The sequence below is a fragment of the Myotis yumanensis genome, unplaced genomic scaffold (assembly GCF_028538775.1).
Source record: "Myotis yumanensis isolate MYYU_CA2020_CCGP unplaced genomic scaffold, mMyoYum1.0.hap1 SCAF_12, whole genome shotgun sequence".
Lineage (NCBI taxonomy): Eukaryota > Metazoa > Chordata > Mammalia > Chiroptera > Vespertilionidae > Myotis > Myotis yumanensis.
The window spans coordinates 48357237-48381444 of record NW_027223763.1 but is presented as its reverse complement, the minus strand read 5'-3'; the positions used below and the strand labels follow the sequence as shown (position 1 = coordinate 48381444).

The 24208-nt window shown below is 37.2% G+C and overlaps 1 protein-coding gene across 3 annotated transcripts in view; it reads right to left on the bottom strand.

Moving 5' to 3' along the window:
• Window positions 1-24208, bottom strand: part of JAK2 (Janus kinase 2) — a 111616-nt gene that overhangs the window by 28590 nt on the left and 58818 nt on the right. For all 3 annotated transcript variants that reach the window (XM_070431600.1, XM_070431599.1, XM_070431601.1), the window contains exons 6-15: window positions 21596-21917; window positions 20694-20813; window positions 16610-16767; window positions 15190-15301; window positions 13602-13788; window positions 12836-12963; window positions 8094-8228; window positions 6079-6166; window positions 2964-3091; window positions 1862-2000 (exon numbers count right to left, since the gene is read on the bottom strand). In XM_070431600.1, coding sequence (XP_070287701.1) covers window positions 1862-2000; window positions 2964-3091; window positions 6079-6166; window positions 8094-8228; window positions 12836-12963; window positions 13602-13788; window positions 15190-15301; window positions 16610-16767; window positions 20694-20813; window positions 21596-21917 — 1517 coding nt within the window. The remainder of the gene's footprint in view (window positions 1-1861; window positions 2001-2963; window positions 3092-6078; window positions 6167-8093; window positions 8229-12835; window positions 12964-13601; window positions 13789-15189; window positions 15302-16609; window positions 16768-20693; window positions 20814-21595; window positions 21918-24208) is intronic.

The following is a 24208-nucleotide window of genomic DNA, read 5'->3' as shown; positions in this document are numbered from 1 at the left end:
TCCCAATACCATTTTTTAAAAAAATATTTTTATTGATTTTTTTTTTTTTACAGAGAGGAAGGGAAAGGGATAGAGAGTTAGACACATCGATGAGAGAGAAACATCGATCAGCTGCCTCCTGCACACCCCTCACCAGGGATGTGCCCGCAACCAAGGTACATGCCCTTGACCGGAATCGAACCTGGGACCCTTCAGTCTGCAGGCCGACGCTCCATCCACTGAGCCAAACCGGTCAGGGCCCAATACCATTTATTGAAGAGACTGTCTTGACTCCATTGTATGCTCTTACTTCCTTTGTCAAATATTAAGAATAATGACAGGCTGATTTATGGGGGTCTCTGTTGTATTCCATTGATCTATAGGCATGTTCTTGTGCCAGTACCAGGCTGTTTTGGTTACAGTGGCTTTGTAGTATAACTTAATATCTGGTATTGTGATCCCTCCAACTTTGTTCTTTCTGAAGATGGCTGTGGTATTCAAGGTCTTTTTGGCTCCACATAAATTTTGGAGTATTTGTTTTACATCTGTGAAATATGCTATTGGTATTTTAAAAGAAATTGCATTGAATCTATAAATTGCTTTGGGTAGTATGGACATTTTATACCTAGAGAGTATTAAGCTAAGGAAAATAAGTCAGTCAGAGAAAGACAAGTATCACATAATCTCACTCACATGTGGAATCTAAAAAACAAAATAAACTGATGAACAAAATAGATCCAGAGGTATAGAAGTATAGACAAAACTGTCAAATCACAAAGGGAAGGCAGGGGTGGGGTTGGGTGAGGGCTAGAAGGGGTCAGTGGGGGAAAAAAGGGAATATCTGTAATATTTTCAACAATGAAGAATTTTTAAAAAACATTATCTTATAGTCCTGTGGACCCTGAGAAAGATGCCTCCTAAGAACGGCTCCTGGTAGCTAACTGGGCTCAAATTTTAAAAAACAAAACAAAAAAACCCTAGGGCCTAGCAGCCATTTCTGTACAAGGGCCTCTCATGCAAACTGCACTTTAGGAAGAAGTCTACACTATACTACTGGCCTCTGCACTGAACTGCCTGCTGCATTGTTTCTGCCATTTGAGTTAGTCCTTATAAAGGAGTTCCTGAAATCCTATTTCAACCAAGTTTTCCCCATCCAACTGGAGCTGTGCAGCTGCAACCAATTAGAGGGCTCTATTCTGACCAATAAAGACAGTACTTTTTGGACCAATCAAACTGTGAGGATCTGGAGTCTTCATTTGCATCAGGACAGACCAATCAAGGACCAGGGTCTGGAACTTCTGTCTATATAAGCCAGCTCCCCTCTGGTTCTAGAAGGCACTTTCTATTTCCTCCAAATACTGAGAACTGCATTTCCCTGGCTTCTCAGCAGAGAACACAGAGCAGACCAGTGGAGGCCAGAGCAGACTTGCACAGAACAAAGCAGACCAAAGCACAGCACAGCAGACTAGCACAGTGCAAAGCAGACTGGCACAAAGCAGAGCAGACCATCAAGGAGCAGAGCAGAGCTGTCTAGCCAGAGAGGGGCCTGGCCCCAGAGTTGCCTCACAGTCTTGCTATATTCACAGCAGTGCTATATCACAATTAGCTGTTTTGCACTGATAAAATTTCCTTTTTCACCATACCCCAAATGGGGATTCCTGCTGGTACTGAATTAGCACTAATCCCTAATAGCATGCTTATAAGGACAAATGGACAGAGACTAGGATATAACTATAACTTAATTTAGATTGCTAAAAATGGTAGATAAATTTTATTATTAATCAAGAACATGCCAATAAAATGGTTTAAGAAAAATTAACATGTTTATGCAACCCTCCAAGTAAAGCTTAATAAAATTAAATATGATCCCTACAGAACTTACTGTCCTTTGGTAAAACTGTAACACTAATGCCAGGATCACTAAGTTTGATGAAAGGAGGATTTCCTGTCTTCCTGTCTTCTTCTCTGATAAGTAGAATGTTTTTGGCACACACATTCCCATGAATAAGGTTTTTTTCTTCCTATTAGAGTAAAATATAAATACATTCAAATATCAATCCACAAATATATGAACATTTAATATGTCTTAAGCCCCAAATGGATTTAAAAAAGAAAAAGAAAGACTATTAATTAATAAACATTAATTTGGAGGTATGCTTTGAGATAATAAAAGGAAATTTTATAGCAACACTGTGCTTCCTGTTTTATATTTTAAATGACACAATAATCTATGCCCAGAATAAAACAAATACATTAAAACTACCCAATGCCACTTCACTTTTAAAGTTTAGATTTTAAGTAGTACCTATTTTTAGGTAGTAGCTGAGAGAAATACTATTTATTTTCAGCAGCAGAATATAGATGTGCTCTGAGGGGTCTGATCCATGGTTGGCCCTCTGGTATTCTGCTTCTCCAGAAATATTGCTTTCTTATTGGACATAATTTCTAATTGCCCACAAACACTACAACAAGGTATATTCTGAGTTTTCTGCTATCCATAGTTAGCACATTTCTGCATAATTTTTTGTTAAATTCTTTAAACACAAGTGACATAAACCTTAGATTGTTTGTCATCAGTTCTAAGAGATTGGTGAAATGACAAAACTATATTAAAAGTGACTTTATATAAATAAATATATGCCTAAAATAATACCTTTCATAAAACAAACAGATGATTTTAAATAACTTAGCATCCATTCACAGACTTATTTCTTGTTCCCAGGTCAAGATCCTTTCTACATTTCTTCACTAAATAAAATACCTGATGAAGAATATATTGCCCTGGCTGGGTGGCCCAGTGGTTGGGGCATTGTCCCATACACCAAAAGGTTGCAGGTTCGAGCCTCAGTCGGGCATGTATGGGAGGCAGCCAATCAATGTTTTCTCTTACATCGATGTTTTTCTCTCTTTCTCTCTCCCTCTCTAAAACCAATAAAATATATCCCTGGGTGATGATTTTTTTATAGAATATACTAATTACTTACTAGAAAATGCATGGCCCATGCCAACTGTTTAGCCACTTCAAGTTTCCATAATATATTTATAGAATTTTTATTCTTTTTCAAATATGTATCTAGTGATCCAAATTTCACAAACTCCTGAACCAGAATATCTGCATTAAAATACAAAAATGATAAGGCTCAAGTACACATACAATACAAAATATATATAATTTGAAACTTGTATAAATATATTATAGTTACCTGTGGGTATTACAGGAAAAGAGATTAAACTACATACAATTCACTAATTTAAAAAGCTAAACAGCTGCATACCATTCAGAAGTGGGGGGTTAGTTTATTCACAACTGCAAAAGGTAGGAATATAAATTTTTTATACATAATATGCATTACACATAGTAATAAATAATAAATAATACATAGTAAAATATATGTACACAATACATGCAATATTATATATGTACATAAATATTTTATAATAATACACATTTTACACACCCCCACACATATAAAATATTACTTCAGCATACCTCTATGTGTCATCACTGAATTATGGCTGCTTTTTTTAAAACAAATAAAAATGTCTCACATTATTAATTTTTCTTCCATGAAACTATTTAGACATTCAAAACTTCCTGAATTCTTCTTCCACACACAAAAAATAATAACAATATCTATTGTATTGGAGATATGAAGGATAATTTGAGTTTGAACTGCATCCATTTCTTTAATTTATGCTGTAAAAAATTATTTTCCATTGCTTTATCTTTAAAACTATTTTTTAAAAATACTATTAAGATATATTTTTCCAGAGAAGCAAGTATTTGCTCTTAAAAAAAATGCTGACTGCCATTATGAAAAAGTAAAAATTCCCTATTAGTAGTGACTTAGTTCCTGAAAGCCAAGACTGTTTCAACATAAACGCATGTTATTTAATAATTAACTGGGTTTAGGGTTTATTTACATTCTTCTAGTAATAATTTGTAATAGAGTAACCTTAAGTTCTTGATTTCAAATTTGAATTTATTGATATTTTGTTTTTTATCAAGCATAGTGTTGTCTTCAAAATTAAATAATGGAAAATTAAGATACAAAATAAAAACCACAAAAACTCAAGTAAAAAATTTTTAACATGGCATAATGATACATATTTTTAAAGAAATTCTCACAGACTTCACATTGTTATCCATGTCAGTTCATGGCCCAGTAAGTTATTAAGTGGCTAAACTTCATACATGCCTACATTTCATATATTTGCTTTAAAATGCATACTGTGGATCTAATCTCAAATTTTAATACTGCTTGATTTAATATTAAAATGACTTAGTTTTCATTTGGTATGTAATAACTGTTATTGACAAAAGTTGCCTTTGGACCTCGCTGAGTAACAGAAACAAAGTTTCGCTGCTCATAGTTAATTTGGAGAACAATCCACATACCAATAATTAAAAATTGAACAATGTTACCCCAATAAATTTAATTTTAGAAAAATGCCTGCAGGAAAATTTGTCAGGGGAAATATCCAGAAAAAGATCTAGTAGCTGCAATGTTGCAATGAACAAGAGCTTAATAAAATCTTTTTTATGTGGCATGTAAGACTTACTATTTTTCATAGATACCACAGATTATCATATGTCCCCTTATTTTATGTTTTACAAGAAAAAAAATACCCATTAAGCTGAACATGCCATCAATTATATCACAGCTTCTCAATTTCAGATTTTTTAAAAATATATTTTTTAATTGATTTTTTACAGAGAGGAGGGGAGAGGGATAGTTAGAAACAACAATGAGAGAGAAACATCGATCAGCTGCCTCCTGCACACCTCCTACTAGAGATGTGCCCACAACCAAGGTATATGTCCTTGACGGGAATCGAACCTGGGACTTTTCAGTCCGCAGGTCAACGCTCTATCCACTGAGCCAAACCAGTTAGGGCCAGATTTTTTTTTTTTAATGAGAAGAGTACATCACAGAAACAATGAACTAAATATAAAAGCAAGTGCAAGAATTGGAATTATATGCTCTAAGTATATCCTCCCCAAGTGAAAAATTATGAGAAACATCAATAAATAAAAAGGATAAATACAGAACCACTCTAGTTGGTGTTAAGTGGGTAGAACTCTCCACTACTGCATTTAGATTTATAGTCATTTTATTAACTCCTCTGACATACCTGAAGAACTTCCAGAAAACAGATTTGAAAGCTATTGCCTTTGAAAAGATTATCAATATCCAAATATATGAAGCAATGTTATATGAGTATGGATGCATATCTAATCCGCATTACTAATTGAAAATAGGAAATACATAGAAAGTTTCTGAATGTAAACCTTGTAAGTTTTTATGAACAGTCTAAATTTACACATAGAATATATCTAATATCAACAACTAATCATTTCAGTCAGTTTCATTCAAAATCAGTCTAGGCCTGGCCAGTGTGGCTCAGTTGGTTGGGCATCGTGCTGTACATTGAAAGGTTGCCGATTCAATTCCCAGTCAGGATTCATGCCCAGGTTGCAGGCTTGATCTGCAGCAGGGCATATGCAGGAGACAGGTGATTGACGTTTCTCCCTCTCTCTCCCTTACTCTCTAAAAACAATGAACTCTTTTAAAAAAATCAGTCTATAATTTATATGCTTTATCTTTATAATTCCAAATAAATGGGTACTGTACAGAAATGTCCAGTTATTCCATTATTATGTTAAACCAGCCATAATCTATAGGGTTGGGCAAAACTAGGTTTACAGTTGTTCGTATGGAAAAATAATACAATAATTAACAAATATACAAGAAAGAATAAACTCTGTTTAGAGTACTCACAACTATAAACCTACTTTTGCCAAACACTGTATATTATGGTAAAAGATTAGTAAACATTGTTTATTATACTCTACTGTTTAACATAAGCCATATTAACTATTTTCTGCATTTTAATTTCATTCATTGGTTTCCTTTTTTAGAAGGCTTAACTGAACAGCTCTACAATGTTTTTGGTTTCAATAATATTTAATTCCTGTTAAAGTATGGTTTATACTGATACATAACTATGATCCTGAAAATGAATTTTCTATATAAAAAAAATGGATGTACTGAGAAAGGCATAACATTAACATGAAGAAGCCAGAGATTTACTTACTCTCCTCTCCACAGACACATACTCCATAATTTAAAACCAGATGCTTGTGAGAAAGCTGGCTCATCATGCTTGCTGCTTCAAAGAAAGACTAAGGAAAAGAAAACCATACAAAAATGCAAAAGAATTATTGTTTGTTGTATTCACAGTTCAGAAAGATATTCTTTGGCGGTGCAGTGGTTCTCAACCTTCCTAATGCCGCGACCCTTTAATACAGTTCCTCATGTTGTGGTGACCCCCAACCATAAAATTATTTTCGTTGCTACTTCATAACTGTAATTTTGCTACTGTTATGAATCGTAATGTAAATATCTGATATGCAGGATGTATTTTCATTGTTCGCGACCCACAGGTTGAGAACCGCTGGTGTAGAGAAATGCACTTTCTCCTCTTCTCTGCAGAACTATATATGTAAGGCTACAATGTGCTTTGGTCCCCTTATATGGTCTTGCAATGCCATCAATCTTAATGCTAGAGTTCACTCTGAAGAAACCCCTAAATAAGGCTGGAATAGAAGATAGCAATGGAAAAGAGCAATAGTAACACAAGGCAGCATGAATGATTGAAGATACACAGGCTTAGATTCATGACACCTAGAGTAGAAGACAGAGGTACAAACAGAAGTAGACAACAGAGATAGTGATATGAGATTGAAGTAAGTGGATGGGAGCTTCAAATAACACTTCCTAAGGAATTGGAATGTACACCTGGAACTAATATAGTGTATGGCAACTGTAATTGAAAATTAAAATGATTTAAATTTAAAATAAAAAAATTTTAAGTAAAAAAAAATTATCTCTGTGCATATAAAATATCATAACAACTATGTTGGGAGATTAGCATGGTATTAACATCACTCTAACTCAACTAAACTTTGACTAGAACTTCTGGCTATTACTGTTGAGAATCATATTCACCAACACTGAGGTGTTCTGGATTAGAACAACTCTTTGACTTGTATGTTTCACATCTTCTTACTAACATCCTTTAAGATATTTTAAACATCACAAATGTTTGGTGATGCTGTGCTATGCTAAGAACTCAGGCAAATAGCAGCTGGGTTTCTGTGGGCTAGTATCTCTGTAATCCGTATTTCAACTAGAATGTTTCTTAGTACAAACTTTTTTAAAAAATTGATTTTTAGAGGGAGAGGAAAAGAGAGAAAGAAACATCAATGTGAGAGCAAAGCTTCAATCAGTCTTCTGAACACCCTCCACTGGGGATCAAGCCCGCAAAAGGGATATGTGCCCCAACCAGGAACCAAACCAGTAACCCTTCAGTGCACAGGACGATGCCCAACTAACCGAGCCACATGGACCAAAGCTAAACTCTCTCTCTCTTTTTATTTTTAAGTAGATGACATTATGAAAGAAATCTGTGGAGCCCATAAAGCTCTGGGAACCAAGTCTGAAAACCACTGCCTTAGTATATGCAGAGACATAATGATAGCCTTAACACAATGCCAAAGTAGTTTTAAAATGTTATTATAAAAATCCTATATAATAAAGCCCTAATATGCAAATCGACCAAATGGTAGAATGACCAGTCGCCCTGATGTGCACTGACCACCGGGTGGCAGACGCTCAACGCAGGAGCTGCCCCGTGGTGGTCAGTGTGCTCCCACAGGGGGAGCGCCGCTCCGCCAGAAGCTGGGCTCATGGCTGGCGAGTGCAGCAGTGGAGTGGCAGGAGCCTCTCCTGCCTCCGCAGCAGGACTAAGAACCTCTCAGGGGATGTCCATCTGCCATAACCTGGCAGTCGGACATCCTCTGAGAGGTCCCAGACTGCAAGAGGGCTCAGGCCAGGACCCCCACCCTCCAGTGCACAAATGTTGTGCACCGGGCCTCTAGTATTCTATAATTTCCTATAGCCACACTAGAAGGCCATCCTCAGAAAGGTCCTTGGTATAAACTTTTTAAAGTTACAACTTTGAAAAGCTGTAAGCATGTGTTGTGTGCATATTAAGACCACATCTTTAAATATCGTAAACTATATAAACTACACAAAGAGTATACATACCTCTGAATAGTTTCTATGTGCTTTATCCAGAACTTTTAAAAGAACTTCTGTTTCATGCAGTTGACCATAATCTCCTACTTCTCTTCTTACACCTTTAAAAATTTTTGTAAAAGTGCCTTGGCCAAGACTTTCATTCTTTAAAAGAAAGAAAGAAAAAGAAATAATGAGTAAAGATAGATAAAGATGTGAGAATTAGGAAATATGTTCAATGACAAAGAGTAAAAAAAAAATCCATGAGCAAATATCTCCCAGATTTAAGCTCCGAATTAATTATATTCTGCTTCCTTATACAATAATAGAAGACAAAAAAATAAGGATTAATGAATAAAGTATATTTTGTTTCCACCCATTCTTAAAGCCCCTGGATTGGATATAATTATCACCTATATTTACCTACATTTTTTTTATTTACCAACATTTATTTACATGTGAAATTTTGTTGTTGTTGTTGCCTTTCCTAATAGTGCAGTAGAATGGCAGTACAGTATGGTCTGTGGAGGCAGCATATCTGACTTGTTCCATATTACCTACTACCTTCTAGTTGTTTGACCCTATACAGACAGTCCTGGGGTTACATCGCACTCGACGTCATTTCATGGTTATGTTGCCATCTCCCATTTATTTATAAAAAAAAGAGTTCTGTCATTTTGACGAATGTACATATGTGCTTTGTTTTTTATTATTAATTTACCACAAGGTCAGGAATTGTTATCTTTCTTTTAATTTTTTTTTTTTTACTGTTTCACTTCATTATTGCTGTGTATGTGCTCCATGTGAGTGACGTAGGTGCTTATGTAGGTGGGTTCCCACTTACAGTGAAAATCGCATTACGTCGCGCCATAGGAACAGATCTCCGACGTAACCTGAGGACCTACTGTACAGGCAATTTAATCTCTTCCTGCTGTAGCTGTCTTTTCCTCATTGGAGGAATAGGAATAACTATCCAATCCAATAGATTGTTATGAGCAGTAAGTGAATAATTACATGAAAGCACTTAGTATAGTCTATGACACATAGTAAATGCTCAATAATTAGCCTTGACTAGTATTTCTTAAACATCCTTCCAGAGTAATTGTTGAAATCTGAACTCTGAAGCAGGGCTGCCTATGTTCAAACTGAAAGTCTACTATTATTAGTTTTATTAATTAGGTCACCTGGTGACTCTTTGCTTCCCATTACCTGAGGATGTCTTTACAATTCTTTTTTTAAAAAATATATTTTATTGATTTTTTACAGAGAGGAAGAGAGAGGGATAGAGTTAGAAACATCGATGAGAGAGAAACATCGATTAGCTGCCTCCTGTACACCCCCGACTGAAGATGTGCCCGCAACCAAGGTACATGCCCTTGGCCGGAATCGAACCTGGGACCCTTCAGTCCACAGGCCGACGCTCTATCCACCGAGCCAAACCAGTCAGGGCTCTTTACAATTCTTGATAATTATGTCTACTGTCTCTTTATGGAACTTGGACATCAGTGATCACTTTCTTACTCATTCTGCTCAACATGAAAATTTTTCAGATCTCTCTTCCAATTCACTATCTTTTCAACTAAAGGTAATCTGCTTATTAACCTGTTCATTTTGTATCACTGTCAATGAATGTGATTTTCCATTTCTATATTTTTCTTCTCTAAATACTTGTTCTTTTTAAAAAGTGTCTTGTTTTTTTCCCCATGCGTCCATTGCCTTTTATATCTTTAAAAATATGTATTTTACTAGAGGCCCGGTGCACAAAAATTTGTGCACTCGGGGGGGGGGGGGGGGTTCCCCTAACCCGGCCTGTGCCCTCTCGCAGTCTGGAACCCCTCGGGAGATAACGACCTGCTGGCTTAGGCCTGCTTCTGGGTGGCAGAGGGCAGGCCCAATCCCTAGGTGCAGCCCCTGGTCAGTCTCAGAGCAGGGCCAATTGGGGAGTTGAGGCGCTGCCCCATCATGCACAGAGCAGGGCGGATCTGGAGGTTGTGATGCCACCCTCAGTCACGCTCAGGGTAGGGCAGATTGGGGGGTTGGGGCACAGCCCTCTGTCACACTCAAGGCAGGGTCGATGGGGAGGTTATGGCTCCACCCTGTCACACACTGAGCAAGGCCCGTGTAGGGGGGTTGGGGCGCCACCCTCTATCACCCACAGAGCAGGGCCGATCAGGGGGTTGGGGCGCCGCCACTGTCACACTCGGGGCAGGGCCGATGGAGAGGTTATGGCTCTACCCTGTCACACACAGAGCAGGGCCCATGGGGGGGGGGGGGGGTTGGGGCGCCGCACCCTGTCACACACAGAGCAGGGCCGATCAGGGGGTTGGGGAGCTCCCCCCTATCAGGCACAGAGCAGGGCTGATCAGGGGGTTGGGGCGCTGCCCCCTGTCACGCTGATCCCGGTGCCGGGAGGCATATTACCCTTTTACTATATAGAATAGAGGCCTGGTGCACGGGTGGGGGCCGGCTGGTTTGCCCTGAAGGGTGTCCTGGATCAGGGTGGGGGTCCCCACTGGGGTGCCTGGCCAGTCTGGCTGAGGGGCTGAGGGCTGTTTTCCGGAAGCGAGTGACTGAAGCTTCCAACCGCTCCTTGTTTTCTTTTTTTTTTTTTTTTTTATTCTGGGCCAGCTTTAGCTCTGAGGCCTCGCTGCTGAAAACATGGATACAATGTTGCTAAAGCCCGGCTGAATGAAAGCCGGTTCCTGGTGTTTTGTTTATCTTCTTATTTGCAACATAGTACATAGTTTCTTAGAGTTGTAGCTCAGAGGCCGGCAAGTGAGGCGGGAAACGTTGGAGCAGCAAGCAAGCCTCATGTTCGCTTCCAGCTGCCTGGCTGCCGGCCGCCATCTTGGCTGACAGTTAATTTGCATATACTCACTGATTAGCCAATGAAAAGGGTAGCGGTCGTACGCCAATTACCATGTTTCTCTTTTATTAGTGTAGATTGTAGGGCACGGCTATAGGGTTAAGCCTCGGACTGACCTGTTGGCAAAGTCACAAACAAGTCCCAGCTTAGAGGGCACAGTCCTCTTAGCATAATTAGGCTTGCCCTTATGACGCTCCCTAGATCTTATCTGGGAAGCTAATGGGCTGAGGGAGGTGCAGCAAGTGCTGCCAAAACAAGTGAAACTCAAAAGAACAGTGTAACTATGGTAACCACTACCTTGTTTACCTCTGGCTATAAAATAAAGGCTCAGCTTGCCTCTGGATCTCTCTCTGTGGGCTCAGCCAGGCACAGGAAGATCCACTAGATCCAGCTTATTCTCTGTTATTTTCTCCATTCTTCACCGCCCTCACTCAGGCTTTTGAAACCTTGGCTGAGCTGGCTCGGCACATTTTATAATCTCTTTCTAAAAATCTGTTATATGAAATACTTTGATGTTTGTTGGTCTGCTTACTCTTGGTTACTCTAGGGCAGCCGTGGGCAAACTACGGCCCGCGGGCCAGATTCGGCCCGTTTGAAATGAATAAAACTAAAAAAAAAAAAGACCGTACCCTTTTATGTAATGATGTTTACTCTGAATTTATATTAGTTCACACAAACACTCCATCCATGCTTTTGTTCCGGCCCTCCGGTCCAGTTTAAGAACCCATTGTGGCCCTCGAGTCCAAAAGTTTGCCCACCCCTGCTCTAGGGCTATTTCCCTTTTAATTTTTTCAATTAAAAGCTCATGCTTGGCCCTAGCCAGTTTGGCTCAGTGGATAGAGTGTCGGTCTGGACTGAAGGGTCCTGGTTTGATTCCAGTGAGGGGGCAAGGGGGGCAGGGGTAATACCTCGGTTACAGGCTCCCCCACTGCCTGGGCCCAGGTCGGGGCACACGCAGGAGGCAACCAATAGATGTGTTTCTCTCTCATCTATATTTCTGTCTTTCCCCTCTCTTCCACTCTCTCTAAAAATCAATAGAAAAATATCCTCGAGGAGGATTTAAAAAAAAAAAAAAGCTCATGTTTGGAGTCATTTCATCAGCAGACTTCTGAGTGAGCAAGGTTAAGAGTATGCTCTTCCAAAAAGATTTTGTTTCTGCTTCTGCCAAGCACTACAAAGTATTACTAGGGGAGTATCATTTTTTATTTTAATTATTAGCTTAGATCAGGCGGGTGGTATAAACCCAAACTCAAAAGTCTATGATTACAAATTCTCAGGAGAGACATTTTTTCCTAAGAGCCCACCTAAAACAACACTTCTCTTCCCCTTTTGCTAGTGGGTGAAGTTTTTACAATCCACATATTGTTTTACTGAGAATGTATTTATTTGAAGGTCCTGGCTTTTATTCAGACATGGCCTCACTTTTAACTCCTGCTCTTCTGTAGGCCTTAAGACTTGCCCCTACTTTTAGATCTTAATCTACTTGATTAGTGAGACTAAATCCCAACCCCCAACATCATTCTACAGCCAAACCATCAGATATTATGTACTACTTTATTTTTAGTTTCTTTCTTATTTTTAATCCCTTGAATTTCCCTTACTTTCTCTACAATTTGAGAATTAAGATATGTCTTTTGTAGAAGAAGGTTTTTAATTTTTAATTTAAGATTTATAAAGAAAATTTTAAAATCCTGTAAAAAAATACAATTCCCTTCTTAAAATAATATTATTAATTTCTCACTCAAGTTTGGTATTATACTTTCACAAGAAATAAAAATATTTAAAGTGCAAAAAATTTTAATATAGGTTATAATAAAATACTTCCAAATGTCACATGAATATAAGTGGGAAACATTTGTTATTTTAAAAGGACAAGAAAGACCATAATCAACATCTAATGACTTACAAATACTAAATCTTCATTTCTGATTTTGTGAAACACCATTTGGTTCACATTATTATGTCTCTGTAATGTTGGTGAGGTTGGTACATCAGAAACACTATTTGTTCTAAAGACTAGAAGGTTTGATTTATCTGTAAAGGAAAAAAAAGAAATAATGAAAACATATATAATCAAAACACGCTGAAGACATAAAATTCTCCAAAGGGATAAAATAAAATGTGTTCTAAATATAAGAAATGCGTAATAAGTTTGACTGTTCATTTTTTCCATAGAAAATTATTTTAGCAGTTTATTCACTGAACTTTAATGTACCTTAACCAGTTATTTCAAATATTCAAAATTATTTACTTCCATAACTAATATAAATTTTCAGGAATTTTAATAATTTTTAATAATCATTATTTCACGAGATTTCCAACCTTACTATTTTTATTTTAAAAGTATAAGAAATTATAGTGTTTAATTAGAACCACATATGAGAATTTGGTAGTGAGGTCTTTCACTTCAAATAATAAATGATTAATTTATATCAAGCATTATTATTTTTAATATCATTTTAGAATTATAGAACTTCATGTCACTTCTAGAAAACCCAAACCAAACTGAACAATCCTATTTGAGGATATATTTATAAAGAAGGAGGCAAAATTAATCTGTTTATGGAGCTGCTTCTTTCATCTTTCTTTTTAAATCAATATACTAAAGATATCACTCACTATATACACAAGCCATGACCCATATTTTTAAAATAACTAGAAAATTATTTTACCTTTTGGCTTTGGAGGACAGCATTTTGTAAACTGGAAAATTATATTGTCTGAGCGAACAGTTTCCATCTGGTAGCAATTCAAAAGATCTTTAAGATTACTGAAGTTCTTCTTAGTCCCACTGAGGTTGTATTCTCCATTCTCATTTTTTGTAATCAGACAATGCTTATATTCAATGACATTATCACGCTATGTAAGTTTAATTATAAAGAGAGAGAGGGGAAATCACAATGGACATCATAGTGATTACTATTACAAAATAGATTTCACAAAACTAACCAACAAAATATTTAGACATTTGAATCATGAATCCTAGTATAGTACCAGAGTAGGGTAATAGAGGTGCTTGATTCCTCAAAAAGAACTATATTGTATAGGCTAAAGAAATGGCTTAAGAGTTGACTTTATTTTTTAAAAAGCAATGATAATTAACAATAATAATACCATCCTTAACAGTTTTCCATCACTTATAAGATAAAGCCTATAACCAATTTAGTGTATAAGGTGTTCCTTGAGCAGGATTCTGCCTTCATCTCCAATCTCAACTTCTGCCAATTACAAAATACAGCCAATGTTCTGGCTATATTGTGACTCAAAAAATTCCAAGCAAGTGCCATGCTATTTCATGATAACTGTACATGCTCTCTCTCTACCTATAAATGTACATGTTTCCTTTCTGAGCAATGGACTTTTATTCATTCCTAAAACTTAGTTCAAGTTCCACTTCCTATGAGGTCCTCCCTATAACTCTCACCACATTCCACAAGCAAAGGTCATTCCCATTCCACTGTGCCACTACTGTATTTGTATAATTGTCTCCAATATGGGAATGTTAATATTTTTCAATGTCTGTCTTATGTGCTTGTTCATTAACAAGTTTGTTCATTCATCTATTTTTTGAGCGGCTTCTTAATAAGCATATTCAACCTATTTAGGACCATTTGTATAAACTCAACTAAATACTTCAAGGTCAATCTCAAATCCTTCCTACTCCAAAAGATCTTTAACTGTATTTTCTGTTGTTGTCTATGCCTATACTATATAATAAAGAGCTAATATGATAATTAGACCGAACAGAATGCCCTCCGGACATCCTTCAGGACGACTGTCCGGAGGACCTTCAGGACGAACCCACCACTAGCTAAAAGTTCAATAATGTTTGTTTCTTTGTTATTACCTTATTTCACTCTAATCTTATAACCATTACTAGTAAAAGAAAAGTTTACTTCTGATTTATTGTGTTCTATATGTTTTGGTAAAGATTTCCATCTTTCTGAAAAAAGAGACTTTAAGACAATTGATGCAGTATGACACCCTTGTAACACCCAAACACCAAAAAATAAAGTAAAATAAATTCTACATTAAAAGACAGAAGGAATTATAAATCATTTTATATTTTACATAAATCCTAGGAATTATAATTTATTATACATGCAGGATCCCTGGGGTAAATTAAATATTATTATGCTAGCTATATCCAGAGCTATAATTCAGAGTATTAAAAAGAAAATATATATGGTACCTAAACATGAAGGGAAAATTATATAAACTAAATAAAGATGTTACTGTTAATGAATGTGACATACTAACCTCAACAGCAAAAGTCAAAAAATATTTATTAAACTCCTTAGGACTGCATCGAAGTACATAAAGTCCCGTCTGATTACCTGCTTTCTTCAGTTTACTTATGGCAAAATCCATTCTAAACATAAAGAAGTAATGTGAATGATAACATAGCAAGATATCATCTAAAAGATCAAAAGTCAAATCTAAAATTCAGAATTTTTAGAAGTCTCTTCTACTTTGTAAATTTATCAATAATCTTGTAAGGAAAAGTATTAAGTTCAAACCAATTCAAGGGACAATTATATTGCTTTAAAAACAAATCAACAGCATTAGAGGACACACAAAATCACAAACAACAACTCATTTATTTGAATTTTCTGCCTTCTGATTGCAAACTTAGTATTTTAAAAACAATACTCTCATAAAACTTCATTTATGCAAACAATATATCATAAACACTTATGTCTCTTCTACCATAGCAATTTCTAATATAAAAATTTATGTGCATTATTTTAATATTTAATATAATCCAAAGTCTACTAGAAGATCAATTGCAAATAACAAAGACTACTGAGTTTTAAAATCTGCTATATGCTTTATTGAAGCTGCATGTCTTGAAAGAAAAATCAAAATGTAATCTACATGAAAGCAAGAATCATCTATCACTATCTCATAACACACCTAGGCAACTCAAATTATACAAATAAGAAGTATTGTCAATTGAGATACAGGTAATAAATTATATCCTAAATAATTCTAATTATTATTTATATCTTATTGTAAATAGACTTTTATTACAAAAAAACTTCAGTTAAGTTCTTTTTTTCTAAACTCCTAAACCAGTGATGGCGAACCTATGACACGCGTGTCAGAGGTGACACGCAAACTCATTTTTTTGGTTGATTTTTCTTTGTTAAATGGCATTTAAATATATAAAATAAATATCAAAAATATAAGTCTTTGTTTTACTATGGTTGCAAATATCAAAAAATTTCTGTATGTGACACGGCACCAGAGTTAAGTTAGGGTTTTTCAAAATGCTGACACGCCGAGCTCAAAAGGTTCGCCATCACTGTCCTAAACCTATGTACATCACTCTGTTGTATAAAACCTTTTTTGTAAATACTTCATTTACTATTTTAAAATTTTACTTCTAGCTCAAGCAGGTTTGGCTCAGTGGATAGAACGTTGGCCCTCAGACTAAAGGGTCTCAGGTTCAATTCTGGTCAAGGGCACATACCTTGGTTGCAGGCTCAATCCCCAGCCCTAGTCAGGGCACACGTGCAGGAGGCAACCAATGATGTGTCTCTCTCACCTCTCTCTCTCTCTCTCTCTCTCTCTCTCTCTCTATCTATCTATCTATCTTCCTCAAAATCAATGGAAAAGTATTCTCAGGTGAAAATTAATAACAATAAAATTTAATTTTAAACTATGTTTTACTTACGAAATTGGGCCATGACAATTGCTTTGTATATTTTCAAGCACCACTGGAGATGCTACTTCTTTACAGAGGTAATGATGTGCATCTGCAGTTAATCTATAATATCCATCAATTAATGACACAAAAGACAAAGCCTCCTTTAATGAACTAAGTTCAATTTCCTAAGCAGAGAAAAGAAAAAAAAGTATCATTTAAAAAGTCAACTACATGCTACATATTGAAAATTCTCTTTGCTCCATGTTGTTAGATTAATTCTCCTAAATTTTTTTCCACATTGCTCAAATGTCTTTTATAGCCCAATTTGAATTATAAATTATTCTAATATTTAAGACACTCTTAAATATAAGCTTATTATGCCTTTCCAGTTATTGTTCACTCTACATCCATAATTTTACTATATTTTCCAGTATCCCCATTAGAAAAATGCCAGTTATCTCAATTAGAAATCTATCTAATCCAATATAAAAGTTGGAATTAGAAATAATGATTTAGAAAACCAAGATGGCGGCATAGGTTAACGCCAGAGTTTGCTGCCTCGAACAACCACTTCAAAAATACAACTAAAAGACGGAACAGACATCATCCAGAACCACAGGAAGGCTGGCTGAGTGGAAGTTCTACAACTAGGAGGAACCGAGAATCAGAGGAGGCGCAGTGCTGAAGTAAAACACTAAGGTGCGGAGTGCAGGCGGCGCGGGCTGGTGGCTGAGGGCGCGGTTGACTGTTTCAATCCGGAGGGAGCCTCAGACTCTGAGCTCCAGATCCGGGCGAGTCTCTGGGGACCCAGACTCAAACGGGAGAAGCGGGACTGTCTGGCTTCGGTCCCTCCGAGGTTTGCAGCTGTTGCTGGGACAGAGAGGCAGAGCCCCTGGGTACGGACTGAGAGCAGCCATAACTGCTCCCTCCTCCGCCCTGTTGATCCTGTGGGACCCGCCCCGCCCAAGCCCTGCACAGAGGCATTTGCCGGATAGCCTCAGGCAAAGGCTAGATTAGCACCTCCCTAGAGGACAGAAGTTCTCCCACTGCAAACACAGCTGATTCTCACAGCCAGTTGGCCTGGAGGTCAAATCACTCTAGTATTAACTACAACAATCAAGGCTTAACTACAACAAGACTGCGCACAAAGACTACTAGGGGGTGTACCAAGAAAGCGTAAAAAATGCGGAGACAAAGAAACAGGACAGAACTATCAAGGGAGGATATTGAGTTCAGAACCACACTTTTGAGGTCTCTCAAGAGGCTTCTAGAGTCTGTCGATAAACTTGATGAGATGTACAGGAAATCTAATGAGACCCTCGATGGTGTGATAAAAGACCATCTAGAAAGTAAGCATACACTGACTGAAATAAAGAATATTATACAGACTCCCAACAGTAGACCAGAGGAGCGCAAGAATCAAGTCAAAGATTTGAAATGCGAAGAAGCGAGAAACACCCAACCGGAAAAGCAAAATGAAAAAAGAACCCAAAAATACGAAGATAGTGTAAGGAGCCTCTGGGACAGCTTCAAACATACCAACATCAGAATTATAGGGGTACCAGAAGATGAGAGAGAGCAAGATATTGAAAACCTATTTGAAGAAATAATGACAGAAAACTTCCCCCACCTGGGGAAAGAAATAGACTTACAGGTCCAGGAAGCGCAGAGAACCCCAAACAAAAGGAATCCAAAGAGGACCACACCAAGACACATCATAATTAAAATGCCAAGAGCAAAGGACAAAGAGAGAATCTTAAAAGCAGCAAGAGAAAGAAACTCAGTTACCTACAAGGGAATATCCATACGACTGTCAGGTGATTTCTCAACAGAAACTTTGCAGGCCAGAAGGGAGTGGCAAGAAATATTCAAAGTGATGAATACCAAGAACCTACAACCAAGATTACTTTATCCAGCAAAGCTATCATTCAGAATTGAAGGTCAGATAAAGAGCTTCACAGATCAGGAAAAGCTAAAGGAGTTCATCACCACCAAACCAGTATTATATGAAATGCTGAAAGGTATCCTTTAAGAAGAGGAAGAAGAAGAAAAAGGTAAAGATACAAATTATGAACAACAAATATGCATCTATCAACAAGTGAATCTAAGAATCAAGTGAATAAATCACCTGATGTACAGAATGAACTGGTGATTATAATAGAATCAGGGACACAGAAAGGGAATGGACTGACTATTCTTGGGGGGAAAAGGGGTGTGGGAGATGTGGGAAGAGACTGGAGTCAGACGTGCTACCGTTGCGCCATGAGGTCGACCTGTGGGAAGAGACTGGACAAAAATCGTGCACCTATGGATGAGGACAGTGGGTGGGGAGTGAGGGCGGAGGGTGGGGTGGGAGCTGGAAGGAGGGGAGTTATGGGGGGAAAATAGAGGAACAAATGTAATAATCTGAACAATAAAGATTTAATAAAAAAACAAAAAACTAAAAAAAATAATAATAATAATGATTTATTTTTACATACCAAATATACACTGCTAAGTTAAAGTACTTATGCTATAAACTAAAATGTATACAATATAAACTTAAATCATATATAGTCTAGTAGGGAGTAGGTGCACACTATTAATCATATTTTTATCTAAGAACAGGAAAGCTTGCTGACTAAAATGAGTTGCAAGTTAATTATAATTTTGGTAATATAAACCTGAACTGGCCAGAGAGGTACATACAGATACTTAAGTTAAATAATGAAATAACACTAATATGACATTTAAGCCAGAAAGTTAAGAAATATCTGAGCTGAAAACAGCCACATAAATAAGACATTTAAGAGCAGGGTATAAAAGAGTGCATTTCTTTTTCATAGAGGAGGGGCATATAACAGAAACAGAATCATAGTTGTTTAATAACTACTCACCATAAAAAAAAAAAAAGATTTTCTTACCGACCCTGGGAAACTGAAGCACATGTTACAAGAAGAACAAGCCCGGGAGATAAGGCATCCCAGTGACCAGATCAAGGACAGAACCTATCTAAAGGGAGGCAGCATTCGGGGCTAATCTTTACAAGGACAAGGAAAAAAGGCAGTCCCTGGGAACTCACTAACTGAAGATTTTTCCCACCCACTAATCCTACAGAAGAGTTCATTTGAAATGAAAGGTCGGAGAGCAGGATATTCAGGATGACCTGCTGCTTTCTCAATACTGCCAGCATTATTGGAATAAACGCTTACTAGTATATATGATTTAATCTTGTCTCTGCTTAATTTGGCTCAAGTAGTGACAGTCGGCCTTGGACCCGTTTAGTGTCTAGTAGTTACATTTCATTTCAATTAAAATAAGTGGGATTTCTGAAGATATTTAATAAAAGAGAAAGGGTTAAATCTTTTATAATCAATCATGTCTTACAGCTTGGGCAGGCTGACCTGGGATTGGTTTACATTTTGCTATATAAATTCCTGGTAGTATTGTTTTGATTTCTTTCTCTCCTTTAATTAGGCAGTATGACTGGTATTATTCACATATGCACAGGTTAAAAAAAAAAAAAAAAGATGATAATCAGGAATAAGAACTACAACAGGGCCCTTGCCAGTTTGGCTCAGAGTGGATAGAGAGCATCAGTTTGCTGACCAAAAGGGCCCGGGTTCGATTCTGGTCAAGGGCACGTACCTCGGTTGCAGGTACCTCAGTTGCAGGCTCCTCCCTGGCCCCAGCCCTGGTCATGGCTCATGCAGGAGGCAACCAATTGATGTGTTTTTCTCACATCAATGTTTCTCTCTGTCTTCCCCTCTCTTTTCCTCTCTCCCTAAAAATCAATGGAAAAATATCCTCGGGTGAGGATTAAAACAAACAAACAAACAAACAAAAGAACAACAGGGAACTAGTGCAACCCAGAGTGGGAAGAAAAAGTAGCTAATGCTTTACTAATCATAAAAATGAATGAAAAACACATTAATGTACAAGAAACTCCATGGGAAGACAGTTTTGGTAGTGACACAAAAAGCTAGATGTAATAAAAAAGCTTACTAAACTGATATTTAGAGCTATATTTGAAGCTATAATAAAAATTTCTACAAGATACCTTGGATATTAAAAGTAAATACTTCTAAAAACTGTATAACATAACCATTATTTAGTTATAAAGCAAACTTACCAGATTTTTACCATCTTGTTTATGGATAGTTACAATTCTGCTTTCATTTGAGCCTTCTTGGCTTGCCTGCTTAATACTGACATCAATAATATCGGGAAAGTCACAATATAACTGTAAATCCTATAATTAAGAGTATGTGAAATTAAAAAAAGAATCTATGGAGCCATTTTAAAATAAGACTTATGATATAACATTCACTAACAAATTCTTTAAGATAAAAAAGTATTGATAGCAATAGGTAAGTATTAAATGGGATTCTCTCTCCCAATATTCACCCTAGACTACACTGTATCTTGCTTTGACTTAAAAATGAGAGCATTAAAGGGTGCCAGGAATCTTAAGTGTGCTCTAGTACTCTTCAATCCAATCAACAGTAATAGCAACAATTGCCAGAAAATTAAAAGTTTACCACAGAATGAAGACTAGAATATTTTAAAATCTCTAATAATAATCTAACAACAGATAAGAACAAACTTAAACTTATAATACAATCCTAAGACATACTAAATTATTTAACAGCCGTACTTCATCATAAAATTAATTAAAATTAACCTTTTCTAGGATATTAAATTTTATGATTATGCCTCCTATATCAATAATAGTAAAAGAAAAAATATTTTTTTAAAATAGTAAAAGAAATAAAGAGGCAAAACTACCTTAAAAATAACTTTATGCCATTTCTGAAACTATAAGAATACCATTACTAATTTTGTCATAAAGAATTAAATAAAAAACATTTGAGAACAATCAGAAAAGATCTATAGATATAACCACTACACTTACACTTCTATCAATGGGAGAAGAAAAGTACAAGGCCATGTTTCAAATGACTAAAATTACTTTACTTCTACTGCCATTCTACTTAAATTAACAAAGAATGAGAACATATCATTAAGAATTACCTGTTCTGTCAGTGTTTCACTTTCTTTATGTTTCCCTCTTGACCACTGAATTCCACCGTTTCCAGTTATTATAATGGTTGCAAAAATCTCCTCACCTGAAGGACCTCTTCCAGGTTCTTTTACTTCAAATTGCTCTGTGTAGAAGGCAGACTGAAGAGTTTCCAGATTTATAAGATACTTAAGTTTCAAGTTTCTGGCAGTGGCTTTGCAATGGCTGAATTGCTCAATAAATCTGCGAAATCGGTACCTTATTCGCTTTCTTGTCAAAATATGATAGTCTTGGATCTTTGCTCGAATACATTTTGGTAAGAATGTCTTATAGCTAGGCATAAAGAACACACACAGTGAAACAAAACATTTGGAATATAAATCTAAAACAAAAGTAAAAGAGAACTTACCACCTTTTTCCATGGTAAGTGCTATAACAGTGGTTCCCAAACTTATTTGGCCTACCGCCCCCTTTCCAGAAAAAATATTACTCAGCACCCCCTGGAAATTAATTTTTTTTTAAATTTTAATAGCAATTAAACAGAAAGATATATGTATTAATGTTTCTACCTTTTTCGTAAAATATAGTAAAGAAGGGTGTAAATTAGAAACATTGAAGTTTGAAATTATGAAACTATTTATTGAACTCAGAATAGAAAGGTAATACAAAAAAAGTTAAAACAAATGCACCTGTGGCCATCACCGCCCCCCCCCCTGGATCGCTGCAGCGCCCACCAGGGGGTGGTAGCACGAACTTTGGGAATCACTGTGCTATAAGAACACAAGTGGAGAAAGGTGACATAGTTACCACTGAAAAGAAGTAAGAAATGGTGGACCTTGAAAATGACTTCAAGTTTTCTCACTGCACAGAATATAGTCAATAATGTATAGTTGGATAAACATTTTTATAGGCAGCTTCAATAAATCCTAATAATTCTTTTGCAATCAAACAATTTCATTTGGAGGCTTTTGTACTACTTCCTTCTCTATGTAAAATATCCTAAAGAACGTGGATAACTTATTTTCCCCCTGCTCAAATATCTGACAAATAATTAACATTTTATATCTGCAAAAATAACTATTAAATTTCCATGCCTTTCACATATGCTACTCCTTCTTCCCATCACGCAGCCCCTAAAAGTTTAGCTCTTACTCATTGTACAAGTCTCAGCTCAAGCATCATCTAATCCAGGAAACCTTTGGAACCTCTAGATGCAGCCTGATTTGTCTGACAGTATTCTGTGCACTGCTCCATAACATCATTTATCACACTCTACTGTACTTGAGTATCCACAGCCGGTGATGGAGTGGCTAATGCTAACAGCTTATTTTTACACTTTAGGAATTATTTTGAGCTGTTAAACAGCCATCATTAAAATTTAAGTTATAAAAACTTACAACTGAATAAATTATATTAAAATATAGATAATAAGTACTCAAAACATATTACTTCCTAATTATTTTACATTTAAATTTTTATTTTTTATTTTAGTACTATCTATGCTTTTGAGGTTATGAATGTCTATCATATATGAATGGTGAAAAGGGTTTGCTACTGCTCATCTCTTCCCAATTCAGTGGTATCAAGCTGATACCTTGAGATTGGCCGTGAAGGGAGTACCCATGGATATCAGCAAAAATTACAAACCAGACCTTCCCTGCCACCTCTCCGAGAACAGGTTGTTAAACATTTACCAATTTACCACTTCCTACTCACTACTCCCCTCACCCCGCCCCCTCCCAACTCACACACTCTCCACTGTAAGTCCCTGGAGGAACTCTCTATTTTGTAAACAGCCAGCGCTGCTGGAAAAAGCTATCTGACAGGGTAAATGTGCTGCATCATAAATTCATAGTCACCTATTCTATCTAATAAAGAGGGAATATGCTAATTGAGTCACACCCTCACAAAGATGGTGGTGCCCACAGCCAATAAAGAGGGAATATGCTAATTGACTATCACACCCTCAAAGATAGCAGCGCCCACAGTCACAAGATGGCAGCGCCCAGTCCCCTCAGCGCCCCAGACACCCAGGGCCAGCCCAAGGCGCAGGCAAGCCTCGGATGGTGGCTGCCCAGCTGATGCCTGAGGTGCAGGCAAGCCTCAGATGGCGGCTGCCCAGCTGCCCAGGGCCGCCTGAGGCTCAGGTAACCAGGGCTAGCTGAGGCTTGCGCTGCCAGCAGTGGCAGCAGCAGAGGTGTGATGGGCGTCGCCTTCCCGATTGCCGGGTCGCCTCCCGCCCCTGAGGGCTCCTGGACTGTGAGAGGGGACAGGCCGGGCTGAGGGACCCCACCCCCTCACCCCCCCCCCCCCCCCCGCTCCAGTGCATGAATTTTCATGCACCGGGCCTCTAGTTTTAAATAGGCTTTCATCACTTCCATCACTTTTATGACATTTCTCTGGCTCAACCAATTTCCCAAGTCCCACAACCATGCCAAACCTTCTCCAATTTCTTCAAACCTCCTCCCTCAAACCTCAGCTACATCCCTTCTCACTTTCAGTTGATGAGTTCATCTCTTTCTTAAAAAAAAGAAAAAAGAAAAAAAGTTAAAGCATCTCTAAGCAGAGTTCCCTCAATACCCTGCTGGCAGCCTGTATACACTGCACTTGGTCTCTCTTCCTTT